The 14,053-nt window shown below is 41.9% G+C and overlaps 1 protein-coding gene across 9 annotated transcripts in view; it reads right to left on the bottom strand.

The window, feature by feature from the left end:
- Positions 1–14,053, bottom strand: part of cacna1g (calcium channel, voltage-dependent, T type, alpha 1G subunit) — a 353,368-nt gene that overhangs the window by 84,215 nt on the left and 255,100 nt on the right. For 6 of the 9 annotated variants that reach the window (XM_085415758.1, XM_085415761.1, XM_085415764.1 and 3 more), the window contains 5 exons: positions 13,300–13,481; positions 11,895–12,233; positions 11,576–11,755; positions 11,101–11,201; positions 3,731–3,854 (listed from right to left, as the gene is read on the bottom strand). In XM_085415758.1, the coding sequence (XP_085271884.1) occupies positions 3,731–3,854; positions 11,101–11,201; positions 11,576–11,755; positions 11,895–12,233; positions 13,300–13,481 (926 nt within the window). The remainder of the gene's footprint in view (positions 1–3,730; positions 3,855–11,100; positions 11,202–11,575; positions 11,756–11,894; positions 12,234–13,299; positions 13,482–14,053) is intronic. The other 3 variants (XM_085415759.1, XM_085415763.1, XM_085415767.1) reach the window with 1 other exon arrangement.

Here is a 14,053-nt window from a genome sequence, read left to right as displayed (position 1 = left end):
GTTGCTGTGTTTAGTTTGTTTAAATCAAACTCTGGTTCGTTTTTTCCTTTTGTTGTGGTTCGTTTGTGCAGATGTGAACACAGTAATCACGCTCGGGTGCAGACCAAAAATAACAAACTGGAGGCGGTGGTCACAGCACGTTTTCAAATTAACTCCATAGCAGCTCATTCATGGTGTAAACAGGTGACCAGACCCCGATCTGAACAAACTACCAGGTTCAGTTTACTAGTTTGTTTAAAAAGTCCCATAGCCACGGATACTGTGTGTTCTGGGATGCAGCAAGTTAGTATAAATTTCCTCTGTGTGAAAACAAACCAAATCACTGGAAAAAGTTAAAGTTTACAAACTCATCAACTGATTTGGGCCAGAGTAAACGAGCTACAGGTGTGAAAACGCCGTAACATTCACACACATTTACACTCCAATGAATACATCAGATGTGTCTGGCCAGATTGGCCAGATGTTTCTAGCCAAAAAGCGGACATAAAGCATAAAGTCGTCCACTATTCTGGACCACAGTATGTGAACTATAGGTGTTTAATGCCCTAAACACACATTTTTAAGAACCCTGTAGAAGAAGAAAGAGCCAACATTTTGTAACTTTTAGTAAAAAATGCAGGTTGCTGCCCACTGTAGATACCAGACATACAATGGTAATAAATTTGGTGACTGCCAGAGGTGAATTAAATTAGCTAATAAAGCTTGTTTTTGTTAGATACTTTGACTGAGTTAATATTGGGCTACCTTTTAAGTGTTGCAGAGCGTTAATTGCCCTGATGCATGCTCTCAATCACTGAGAAAGGAAATCCCAGAAAGTTGATTCTGTTCATTAGGATTTAGCATTTTCAGTGGGAGAAAACATTTTGTTGTTCATTCAAGGGCCTTCTTCGGTCTGAAGAAGAGACAGCTAAATGTACAGGGTGGGCCATTTATATGGATACACCGTAATAACATGGGAATGGTTGGTGATATTAAAGTCCTGTTTGTGGCACATTAGTATATGTGAGGGGGCAAACTCCTCAAGATGGGTGGTGACCATGGTGGCCAAGAGGGTCATGTGACACATCAAACTTATTGGTAATGTCACAAGAAAAACAATGGTGTGCTTGGTTTCAACATCTGAAAGAATAAAGTTATGTTGAAACCAAGCACACCATTGTTTTTCTTGTGACATTACCAATAAGTTTGATGTGTCACATGACCCTCTTGGCCACCATGGTCACCACCCATCTTGAGGAGTTTGCCCCCTCACATTTACTAATGTGCCACAAACAAGACTTTAATATCACCAACCATATAGCAAGCTAAATAAAGATATACAGGCAGGCTAAATATAGTGTACTAGCTGCAATACTGCAATTAACCAGTGTCATTTTAGCTAGCTAAATGGCAAAAAAAAAGATGAGTCATCTTTCATTTCACTTGATCATATCATCAAAAAAGATGAGGCAATAAACTTTTGTCTATGTATATTCTCTGGGTCTATTTCTCTACATCTTGGATATATTTTTAGCCCAAGGCAGGACAGTGACAGGAATCCGGGCACCCTCAATAGGAGTAAAGCACCTCCCTGTTGCTTCTTAACCTTCATCTCCGGTGGTGGTGGTGCTGTTATTCGCAGTTCAACACCTGGAATCTTGTTTGCCTGACCACAAGTCTGGTCGCCCCAGGAATCAGACCCAGTTTGAAGTAATGCTAAATATAGTGGCAAAAGCCAGCTATGACCTAGAGGTACTTTGCTTAGCCATATGCCAGTAAAAGCAAAACCCATTACTAAACACTTTCAGTAGGTGATTTACACTGGAAGCCCTTTAGAGGTTCAGTGCCTTTCTTTTCTTTAAAGGAACTCAGTATCATTAGTTATATAATGAACACCGTGTAGTCATGCACATAAAAAAATAAATCTTTCATCACATCCTGTGTAGAGCACCACTTCTATCTTAATTCTGTACTTCTTAAAGGTTTTTGTGGCTGTGTAGTTCATTAAACATACAGCCCAGGGAATATGAGAAGTGTCACAAATGTGGTATTGTCATAGTTTAAAAAAAAACCCCAGACAAATTAATTCAGGCTACATTTTGCATATACTTCACAGAAATTAACTGTTTATAGCCATTTACACCTGTTTATACTGTAAAGAACTAGATATGTATTTTCCCAGCAACATACTGTTGTTGTACTTTTCAGAGGGGCTGCTGTAAAAGTGCTGAAACACAATGTGGATCAATCTGCCTGTGCTGAGAAACAGCAACCAAAGGCAGAAACTGGCATTTCTCTTTGTGTCTAGCGGCACTTCTATTCTAAAGTGGTCTGGAGCGATGACGCGGCCCCTGAAAACTTCGATGGATCGTACATTATCCTGTTCACGCTGATATAATTCAGTTTAGAGCTTTAGACAGTGATGCATTGTCCCCTAGCTCAATTAGAAATAATAAATCATAATAGGTGCTATAATCATCCTCAATCATTTCCACTGAGCTACAGGACGACAGTATCCAGGCAACACACAGCACCAAACCAAAACAGTAATGGACCGCAAGCCAAATGCAATGCGAGTGACATAACTTCCAGGACAATAAGCTAATTATGTAGCGTGCATTCCACGCTAAAATGTTGCGACTGAGACGCTTTATCTCTGACATTTCTATTTAAAGTAAATTACATGTGTTGTCAAGTTGGCGCAGTGGGGTGATGTAGAGCAGGTACTTTCAAAGAGTAGCAGAGTGATAAAATATACATGTTTGGATGTTATAAGCCGATTCACAGTCGGCTTCATTAATTCAAAACAACCCGCAAAGACAAACAAATGGCATCATGCAATGACCACCCAGGCGAATGAGGTCTGTAGCAGTAAGCATCGCAGCTCGCAACTGTAATGACTGCTCATTCACTTGTTTGAGGCTGCTTTCTGCGTCATACATTTCCATCTCATTTCAATAACGACCTCTGGGTGCAGGCCGGACACGGCGGCCACGGCAGGAAGCTGGCGAAATATATGTGCATCTGAAAATACTGCTCTCTGATGTGAATCCTAGAGCGGCTGCTGCGCTGGATTTCGCAGACGTGAGAGGGGAGAAATCAATGCTTGTGTATGTGTGCGCGTTCCTTCTGCCTTGATGAGAACGGGCGGCCTGTGGAGGCAGCCTCCATTTGTTAAACATCTCCTTTCCTGGACATTAGCCACGTACACCAGCCCACGGATAATTGAATCAATTACAACAGTGCTGTCTCCTCCGTGTTTCAGTCGCAAAACAAGCAAAACGCCACGTTCCAGCGAGACTGAACTGCAATTAGGCCGATCCGCGGAACACCTCGCCCAGCGAAGGAAAAAAAAATAAAAAAAACCAAACAGTGATAATTATTGTGTTTATGCATGGAACTTCTGGGCCCGGTTCTGCTGTTATTGCTGGAAAGGACACAGAGTTAGGTGTGTTTTTGTGTTGCTGCAAGGCATCCTGCCAGTCCTCTGTTTGAAGGGAATGGCACATTAGCGAAAGAGGTGATGGTGTTGATGATGTAGTGCAGTAGGTACAGGGGTATAGCACACACTGCTGGCTTGCAGTCAAACAGGAGTGGTTCCCTGTTAACACTATGCTCCACTCCATTTCTCTGCACAGAGAAAACTACACACCTGATTCTTTCCAGGCGTTCGTGTTTGTCTGAGCAGAGGTTGGAATTCCCTTTTGTCTTCCTTTATCTACCTACCTACCTGACATGTTGTGACACTTACAGCGCTTTTGGAGTCGATTCGAGGCCTCTCCATGGCGATGGTGATGCAGTTGAGGAAGATAATGACCAGCACGATGTGGTCAAACATCTTGTGGGTGATGATCTTATTGCACAGGATCCGGAACCTTACAAATAAAAGGCAAAAAGCAAAGAATGGACATTTCTGTGAGAGAGGAAATAGGCTTGGCATATACAGAAAAACTGTCCTATGTTCCTTAACAGGACATTTCCTCCAATCCATCCACACTACAGCCACTGTCACATGACTGCCTTAAACACTACCTTAAGGAAGTGTCTGCTTCCTTTCTCCTCTAAGCCTGCAAACGAGCACAGTGCCCTCTGTCCACCACCAGTAGGTGAAGCATCTTGCCTAAGAACGCAACGACTGAGACTGTCCGAGCCGGGGCGCGAACCGGCAACCTTCCGATTACAAGACGAACTGCCAACTCTTGAGCCACAATGTGCACAGTGCTTCGGAGGTAGACAAACCCGCTATATCTAACTGTGGACACACGGCAATCAACATAAGGATAAGAACAATAATACATTTAAAAATAATAATAAATAATACAGTTTAAAAAATGTGTAAGCATTACAGAAATACTTAGACAAACGCAGCAACTTAAGCAACCAGGCATGGCTGCTCTCTCAACTATATCAGCAACTGGAATTACAGCAACATCTGCAACTAACCAACCTGTACTGCATTTAGAGCCAAAGATAGAAGCCAAACATAGCAGCTCACACTGCAGTCCCAAAAACTTAACCGGCTACTGCAACTGCAACAAAACCTGTACAAAAAAAACACCAAAATGTGGCAACGCCTTTAAATACTGAAGCAATTCAATTTACTTTATTACCTGCAACCAACAATACCTACTATGAAACTAACCACCAACTGGAATTACTGTAATAGAAATGCAATTTACAATTCCACCTGTGCAAGGAAAAAAAGTGTTAAAATTACAGCAACACCTTAAACCAAACACAAACATCTCATGGAAAAAAAATCATCCATTGCAACTACGGCAACAAAAGATGGCAATCCAAGAAACTTACCCAGCTATGGGAACTATGGCAAAACCTTTAACAGTATGTTGCAAATCCTGCAAATACAAATTCCATCAACAGTAAACCAACTGCAGGAATTACAGCAACACCAATAACTAATCACAGTGACTAATCAAAGTAAATCAGTTACTAAAATTACAGCAACACCTCCTGCAACTAAACTACCAACACAAAACAAAAAATATAGCAGTACCTGCAACCTACAACACCAACTCAGCAACTACACCAGCTGCTGCTAATCTTGCAACTAAGATATCTATTGATACTGCAGTGGCACATGAAAAAACAGCAGCCTTAACAACTTAAACAGGTAGTATAAATACAGTACCCATCACAGCGGATAGCCGCCCCTCCCTGAGCCTGGTTCTGCTGGAGGTTTCTTCCTGTTAAAAGGGGTTTTTTCCTTCCCACTATTGCCAAAGTGCCTGCTCATAAGGGGTCATATGATTGTTGGGTTTTTACTGTATTTACAGTACAATATAAAGCGCCTTATGGCGATTGCTGCTGTTATTTGGTGCTGTATAAATAAAATGTAAAATAAAAACAAAAACACATTGACTTCTGGAACAAACCAGCAACTAAATCAGCCTCTTCAGCAACAGAAACAGTTTTCAGTAAATAAGCAAAGACTGCAGCGTCATACGTTAGCTATTACAGATATATCAAAGTGCATGTAGCGTTGTTATTGTAGTCAGCTGGACTTTGATTTTATTTAATAGCTGAGCTGATGAGATTTTGGATCATTGACTTTGTAAGAGTGTGTCACATTTTACAAGCATTTCAAGTGTGTTTCGTCTGGGAAACCCTCAGATGTACAAACACTGGAGCAAAATGTGCAGTGTTTCCTCTGAGCTGCACTGGCGTAGACATTTAAAGCGCCACGAAATGGTTCTACTCATGCTAGTGGAGGCGTGTTCCATAAAACCTGGAATAATACTATGTGCCGCACAAGGGCATTCATAAGAAATGAACAATCTCATTTAATTTAAGAGCGCTTGTCTCGCGTACAGTAACTCTGTAATGAAGAGCTGTAGATTTAGGAGTCATTAATTATGCCTTGCTTTCATTACACAACATGAAAAGGTTCTCGTGGCTTTCGGTTTGTGACAGCAGGGAGAAAGAGGGAACGCTTGTCATGTATGGCAGCAGGGATTAAACTGTGCATCAAATCCACTTTGATGCCTCGTATCAGCAGAAGTGTACAGCAGAGGACAATATTGTGAGGCTCAGATCTGGATTTCAGGCTCTATTTGGCAATACAAGCATCGCTGTGTCGACACTTGCTGCATTTGTGTGGCACGTGTGTATGCGAGTGTGTTATTCATTGTCGTACAGGCTGTGGTATTTCATATCTGTGTGCAAGAGGCTTAATGATAAAGAGTTTGTGTGTTTTCCTAAAGTGGCGTAGCAGCTCCTCCTCTGATGTTAGAAGAGCTCATTCTCTGGATGTGAACTTTCATGTCAAAGTCAAATAACCTCCTCTTCTTCAAAATGCACACTAAAAATAGGGGGGAAAAACAAAAAAAACCTGCCACTACAAGATGAAGTGGAAAATGCTCCGTTCGAAACACTCGCTGACATCTTGGTGTTTCGACGCGAGCTTGAAGCTTTGCCCTGAGATGATATTTACTGACCTTTTGAGTTTTCTAGCATCAGAACTTTTAAATGACAGCTGACATCATTGACTTATTCATTGCGGTTAGTTTTAGCTTTTCAAATGTCACAAAGAGCATCTGAAAACTCCTCTCTTGTATAAAGCTTTGAAAGTCCTTTTCTTAATCCTCTGAAACTGCTGATGGTTCTGTAGACTGGCCACCATTGTTAATTAGAATGTTAACATGATTTATTACTCCAACTTGTGGTACAAACTGGTTTTCAGGTTCAGCTTCCAGGTTCAGCTTTAGTTGATATCTCATCAACACAGTACAGTGGTCCCTCATTTATCGCAGTAGTTAGGTTCTAAAAATAACCCGCGAAGTAGCCAACTTTATTTTTTTACAATTATTATAGATGTTTTATGGCTGTAAAACCCCTCACTACACACTTTTTTCTGACAGGCTCAAACATTTCCACACTTTTCTCTCTTGTTTAAACACTCTCAAAGTTCAAAACTAGAAAAATAAGTCCAGTATTACAGAATGAAACCAAAGGCACCCGCGGTTGCCTTTGATGGTGCAAAACATTTCGTCGACATTTTTTGCATTTGTTTGAGAAAACTTACGAACATACAGTACGACACTACAGAGTCACACTGCTGAACACTTTCTGTATTGTACAGGAGACACGACATGAGATTGATTGACAATGGTCTACAGCCAATCAGTACGCAGAACAAAATGGGCTGTAAAAAAAAAAGAAAAGAAAGAATTTCAGCAAAACAGCGAGACCGCGAAAGGTGAACCGTGTTATAGCGAGGGACCACTGTAAATACAGTCAAGTGGGGTGTGTGACTGAGTAGTTTGCAGAACCACCTAGCACTGATAACCTGAAGTAACCTTTATATGTATGACATTAACAGTCTGTCATGTCATTGTGGAAGGATTCTTCTTTACATTGTTGCTTCATTTCACTTTTCTTCATTTGCAGGCATTTGTGCAGTTATGCCCTTAAGATCCTGACACAGTATTTCTGTGTGTTTGACGTCTGGGCTTTGACTGGGTCGTTGCATGAGCTCATTTCAGACTAGTTTTAGCTGTCAGAACCATGACCTCACATTTCACTGTGGAATACTTTGCTACTCAGAGGAGTTCTTGGTTCACTCAGTGACTACAAGGCATCCAGGTCCCATGTATGCAAAGCAAGCCCAAATCATCACCCCTCCACCACTGTGCTTGACACTCATTGGGTGTTCAATTAGTTTGTGCATTATGACCAAAAATCCCCACTTTGGTCTCATCTGTCCAAAGGACATTGTTCCAGACACTTCAGATAGAAATGTAGCGGGTCGGCGCTGGCATGGAAGTGACTGGCATGGAAGTTTACAGCACAGGGTTAAGAAGGGGTTACGTCATATGTTATGATGTAGATTTCCTGCTGCACTATAATTCAGGCATTTCCTAAGCAGCACGTGGCTGCTACCGTAAGTCCCGGACTACAGAGTGCACCTGATTAAAAGCTGCATGCTCTAATTTTAGAAAGAAAATCAATTTTGTACTTGTACAGGCCGCACCGGATTTTAAGCCGTATGCGTTTTACTCGTAATATGAGATATTTACACAGAAATATTACACGTGAAGATTTTTAACGTTTAATTTAATCTGTAAGGTAACATAAACATGGTAACATAAACATACAAAAATACATACTGCAAATGCTTTTTTTCCTCGAACAGCGCCTGTAACACGGCTACCTTTAAGTATACGTACGTATCAGTAACACACAAATTACGTTGCTTATGTTTTTTTTACGGAACAGTGCACAAACAAGATAACGTCTCTTAACAACCGGTAAAAATATATACCGTATATATACTACTTATCAATTTTATTGGTCTACTGTTACCAAGAAGAATGTTTTTGGCTGCATGAAAAAAAAATGCATTCGCCGCACAGGGTTTATGCTCTGCTTCTGCGTGAAGTCCAGTTCACCATTAACTTTTTATAATTATCTGAACCGTGAACCGTTTTTTCCCACACTGTGTTCACAGTGTGGGAAAAAGGTAGTGGCTTATGACCCGAAAACTACGGTACTTAACTTCTTAATTTCTGTGGAAAGAGTAAGGGCTTCCTTAGTTTCTCCCTGTGAAAACCTTTTTCACATGACTATTATGTTTTGGACATAAACTCACAGTTCTCTCACATTCTGCTCACACCTTCAAAATTCATATTTTTCAGCATACTTGTAAATTTTGTCAATTGAGTGTTTTGTTCGTGCCCTTTTTGCAAATTGCACTCACTTCTCATAATTCCCCTGCCACTTTAACAGTGTAGGTGGTAGACTGTCTGGTCCGCTTGCATCCTCTGCCTTAATTTTTCATGACCTCTTTGTAGCTAAAAAAGACAAAATCCACTTATACTAATTACTCAGTTCTTCTTGTGTGCATTCCAAAGAATCCATAAACCGCATCCCTTCCTGTGTGCTGGATGATTGCCTTCCTGGAAAGAGCTGACGGATGCTGGGAACAGTTAACATTTTCTTCAACCTGCACGGGTACATATTTCCTGATAGTGGAAAGCGGCAACATACACACATAAAAAAAACGAGCCACACATCATTGCTTTCACTATTTAAAGGAATTTTAAAACCCGCTCCCTGCTTCCTGTTTCTTCTATTGTTGCCTGTATCTCACTATCTGCTGACGTGTCAGTTCTCCCACAAAGTGCAGCCTTCTTTTGGGTTTAATCACAGTCTGTACGGGGTACCGCATGGGCCCTGCACATCTCTGGTCCACATGTTGACAGACCACTGTTCTTTCTTACCGCGAACATGTCTAATCGCTGTGACTGTACCTCAGTCTGCCTGCACAGCTGGCCCACTCCTCCACTCATTAAAAACTTCCCCTGCAGTAATCATCAGTAGCGGCAGTAACAACAGCGTAGCACAAAAGGCAGGTTGAGGTGAACTCGGGTCCATGTGAAAGCTGCTGGAGTTTGGCCTCCCGCCGTGCTGCTGTCTCTTGATGTGATTGTGAGCACAGGCAGGCGTGGTTCAAGGCCAGAATGGGCGCCACGCTGAGCCTATGTCCTCGGTGTCACTCTCAACGATAACCAGCTCTCGCAGCCTGCTGTGACTGAAAGCCAGCTAGAAGTCCAGTTTGAGTCAAGCTCCTTCAGTTTTCTTACTACTCCAACAGGAGCAGAATACATGGAGCTTTTCTTATTAACCTTTTCTAAATTATAAGTTATGACCAACAGAGAGGAGAACCAGCCACAGTTTTTAGACTCGCATATGCACTGTAGCTCTCCAACACTGAACAGATGGGAAATTATCTCTAATAATATAGACGTACACTTGATTTTGATCTTAATTTAAAGCATATGATAAAGTGTTTTGTTTAAATAATGTATCAGTCAGTATAACTTGAGTTTAGGATCAACTGTTGTTCACTTTATGAAGAAAGCAAGAAATACCAGAATTTTCTGCATAGTAAATCTGCTCCCTTAAAGCCCTGTGCCTGAATTATACTTGGTTACATTCACACAAATTAGCTCAAATAAAATAATTATGTGTATTTTTTGTCATTTTAAATGTTAGTGAGCCAAGTGGATCAAATTCCAATACAAAAAGAGCTATTTGACTCGTCGGTAACAAAAAAAGTCCAAAGATTTCAGGTGGAAAAAAAACCTTTGGATAAATGTGGATCATTTGAGGCATAAATTGCTGCAAAGTAATTAAAATGCTACGTCAAAATCAGTGCACAACCCCGTGGTGTTAAAGCTGGCACACTGTTAAAATACAGCAACGATTTCAGTCAGAGCCAAACAAACACAGCCCCCTGATACCACTGCAGGAAAAAACACAAAATACACATACCATATAAATACACAAGCTGAAACCAGTAACCATGAGTATGATATATAGATATTATTTAAAATCTTTTTGAGTTTACTGAGTCTTTAACACTCCCCTTATGCTTCCAAATTCATCATTAAATTAAAACCATCACAGCAAAAGATTAAAGCATCTTCTGAGTTGAATTGGCTAAAATACAGCTCCTGTCATGGCGGGTTGTTCTGGGATGTTTAATTAGCATGTTGTTGTGGCTGGGGCAGCAGGCTGGGGGCCAGGGTGTTGCTTAGTGTTGCCTTCGCAGCCACATCTTCTGAACAGACAGCAGAGACGCTCGGATCAAAGCTCCAGAAGGGGAGGAGGAGTGAGGAAAGAGGGGGCGAAGTAGAAGGGGAGGGAAGCGACAGATTCAGCACGTGGCCAAGATAACATGCAGCACTCAGAGGGAGAAACTCCCTTCCTCCCTCTGCTCCCGCTTACTCACCCCCTGACATGGCAGAAATGTGCAGATAAAAGAGACTTCTGAAGCGAGAATGTAGGACGGAAGAGGCGCTGATATCGGCAGAGGGGAAAAAATGCTGATGCGGTCGCAGTGCGGTTAAAAAACTCTTTGCCATTTTAGTCAGCATCATGGGATGTCAGTCAGACGCAATGGTAAGACTTGTTTCAATCTTTTTTTTTGGTACGCTGATGGCTGCGACAGTAGAAAGCTTCTTATAAGCATCTTCCTTTTGGAACAACAGCGTTCTGTGCCCAGGATGAGTATGTAAAAAAGATAGTTTTATGGCAGAAAAACAAGAGGGCAGGCCAAAGATCTATAAGTGTGGAGGTGATCGGAGATGTGAACATTACCTTGACTCTGAAGGGAAGAGGTAGAGCGACCAGGTATCTCTCTGCTTACACCACGCCGGCTGTTTTTTCTCCAGCCAGCGGAACAACCTGGCAAAACGACCCTGCACGGAGTAAAAAGTGCACAGTGCATTTATTATTCATCTGCACACAACTTCCTGTTGCATATAGTGAGCCACAAGCCCGTTCAAGAATTTCTGAAATATATATGCTTAAAACCCTGTTTGGTTTATATGTATCACAGACAGCAATGGAATAAACAGGGTTCAGTGAAATAGGCAAGAATTAGAAAGACATGCAATATATGCAAATTTATTTGAAGACTTTTAACATGCTTAACCGATCAATAATCAGTTTGGCCTTTGCTTAAAATTCTAATAAACTTTTTTAGCCTAATTGCTAACCTTATACAATTATCTGGCCTTAGACCTGCAAGAAAACCAGTCATAAGAACAAGCCCACTTGGACGGTGACTGACCAGGTTCACCTCCTCCTCTGCGTTCTCGTCTTCGGTGTTCTCTTCCAGCGAGACGTGTGTGGGACCCAGGACTGATGGAGATCCCTTTCCGTTGCAGTCATTGTGTTCTGGGGGCCGCAAATGGCTCAGGGAGGGGGGTCTGGAGCTGTGCATGCTTGCTGAGCGGTACCGGTAGGGTACCTACATGAGGTGAAAAAAAATGTAAATAAAAAACTATGGAAACTAATTTTAAGTTACGACTCCCAGTCAGGTGTCATACTGTCCATGAATCTTAACAATTAGTACGAGGTTTAAACTGATAACTGTTAGAGGGGTCTACCTGGAGTAAAGCATCAGGTGGCAAATCCATTGAGCTCCGAGTCTCCACTGACTCCATCCTCCTGTGCCTGGGCCCTCTCTGCGATTGGGACATGGAGTCCGTCCTGGCCAGTGATGCGTCATCTTCCTCCATCAGTCCACCACCTCCTTCTCCTCCGCCCTCCCCGTCTTCTGAACTTGAGCCACCCTCCCCCGACAGAAGCGACCGTCGCTCCCCGGACTGCCTCTTCTGGCGTTTGTATGATGGAGCACGACCCAGGCTGTTCCAACTGGATCTGCGGCTTGTCCGGCCACTACCGGAGCTCCATGGGGCATAAGGGGAAGAGCTCCGGACACTGGTCTGGAGCAGGAGGGTTGCAACAAACGGGAGGAGGGTAAAAAAAAGTCACAAGTGTAACTGCATAGTGCAGTTTTAATTTTGTGGCTTAGTGCTTTGGTTATGCAAATAAAGCCAGCTGAATACAACCGACGAGGCTTTGCGTGAGGTGAATTTAAGTGAGATTCATGCTGACAGATAGATAGGAGCAAATGTAGGTATCAACATAATCTGTCAGTCTTTCATCGTTGTCATCAGTTTGTCAAATAAAGAGCAGCAGTGGTACCAATAAGTTGACTGTGAGACTGGTGCACTTTATTAATCATCATCAATCATTATGACCCCACACATCATTAGAGCATACAATGTTTTTAGACGCACATTCTGGGGGAAACAGCTGTCAGGAAAGGGGTAAATTCTGGCATTTATCACACAACACATGTGATATTGATAGCTATGTGACAACTTGGAACTGGATTATTACCCAGCAGTAACTTCCAAAAGGTTTAAAAAGGAAGCCAAAATGAACGTAGGGTGGTATCAAAAATTAAACTTCCTCTAACGGCCACTAGGGGCTCACCTCAACCCCACCAAACTGTCAAATGCCATAGACTTTTAATGAGCATGTTTTAACACTGGCACAAAAATCGGGGCTAGTGTGTATAGCTAAATTATGCCTTCAAGCAACATACTGGGGGCATTGATGTTGCCTTTTTTTTTTGCTAGCTAGTAACAAAGTCTAGCATGTTGCTGACCAAGCCAACTAGCTTTTAACAAGTACATAGTATAGTTTTGAGTCAATTTAAATAAATTCAGTTTCATTAGCTTTGTGCCAAATCACAACAACAGTCAGCAGTAGGTTAATATTGTAAGGTAAAGACTGTACACTAATACAGAGAAACCCAACAATCAAATGTTAAGTTCTTAGCACTGGCTAGCTACTTAAACTATGTTTCTAAATAGCAGTCCACAAGCCAAAGGGTGATGTCAAAGTAGCTACATCCATGTTTTAAATACAGTCCATGGTTATTACATGAAAATTGGCATGCCCTTTTGTTTGTACATGAGAATATTAAATAAATACACAAACCGGTGATTTCTCATAGCAGGCTGGGTCTACAGAACTGCTGCTGCCTCGACGAGTCTCATAACCCGGGTTGGATTCACCTCCCACGGGCAACTTTGGTACGGGCATGGGGGTGGCAGCAGTGTGGGTAATTAGCGGTGGAGTCAGGTTAGACTTCAGGTCCACATGACCATTTGCAGGCACTACTAGTGGAAGAAAAGTGAATGAAAAAAGAGGACAAAAACAACACTTTACAGTGGTGAAATTGATAAACTGAATAAAGACATGAGAAAAAGCAGGAATAAGGGAAAATGTGGTACACCCTCAGTCATACAGTGACTATAAAAAACAACAAATATATGCCTCTTACTGTTATTGAGCAACATGAATATTTCAAGAGGGCATTAATCTTATGGGATGCGTAGGAGAGAATATTATGTTTGGCAGCAACACAAATGCATGACGTGCAGGGGAATGCAATTTTAATAACGCTAATTCCTCCATCTTCGAAACTTTATCCGAGGCCTAGAAGATGTTAGGCTCTTCCAGCTAAGTAAGCAGTTTTACACAGAGCATTTGAAGGGGCTGAAGGGGAGATGATACAGTACATCTGGGAATTGTACTCTATACATATAGTAGTGTATCCACTGGGCTTTTCAGTCTTTGCCAACACTTATTAGAGGGGATGGTATGAGGAATTATGAATGAGGCCACTCTGCCGACTTGATGTTGTGTAGAGAGACAGCCGGGCACGTGCCCACCGAGAGTGGTCGGAAGC

This window comes from Rhamphochromis longiceps, linkage group LG8, assembly GCF_057381845.1.
Source record: "Rhamphochromis longiceps isolate RC_006_pf linkage group LG8, R_longiceps_female_GT1.1, whole genome shotgun sequence".
Taxonomy (NCBI): domain Eukaryota; kingdom Metazoa; phylum Chordata; class Actinopteri; order Cichliformes; family Cichlidae; genus Rhamphochromis; species Rhamphochromis longiceps.
The sequence above is the reverse complement of the archived record's forward strand: the minus strand, read 5'-3'. Positions and strand labels throughout refer to the sequence as shown.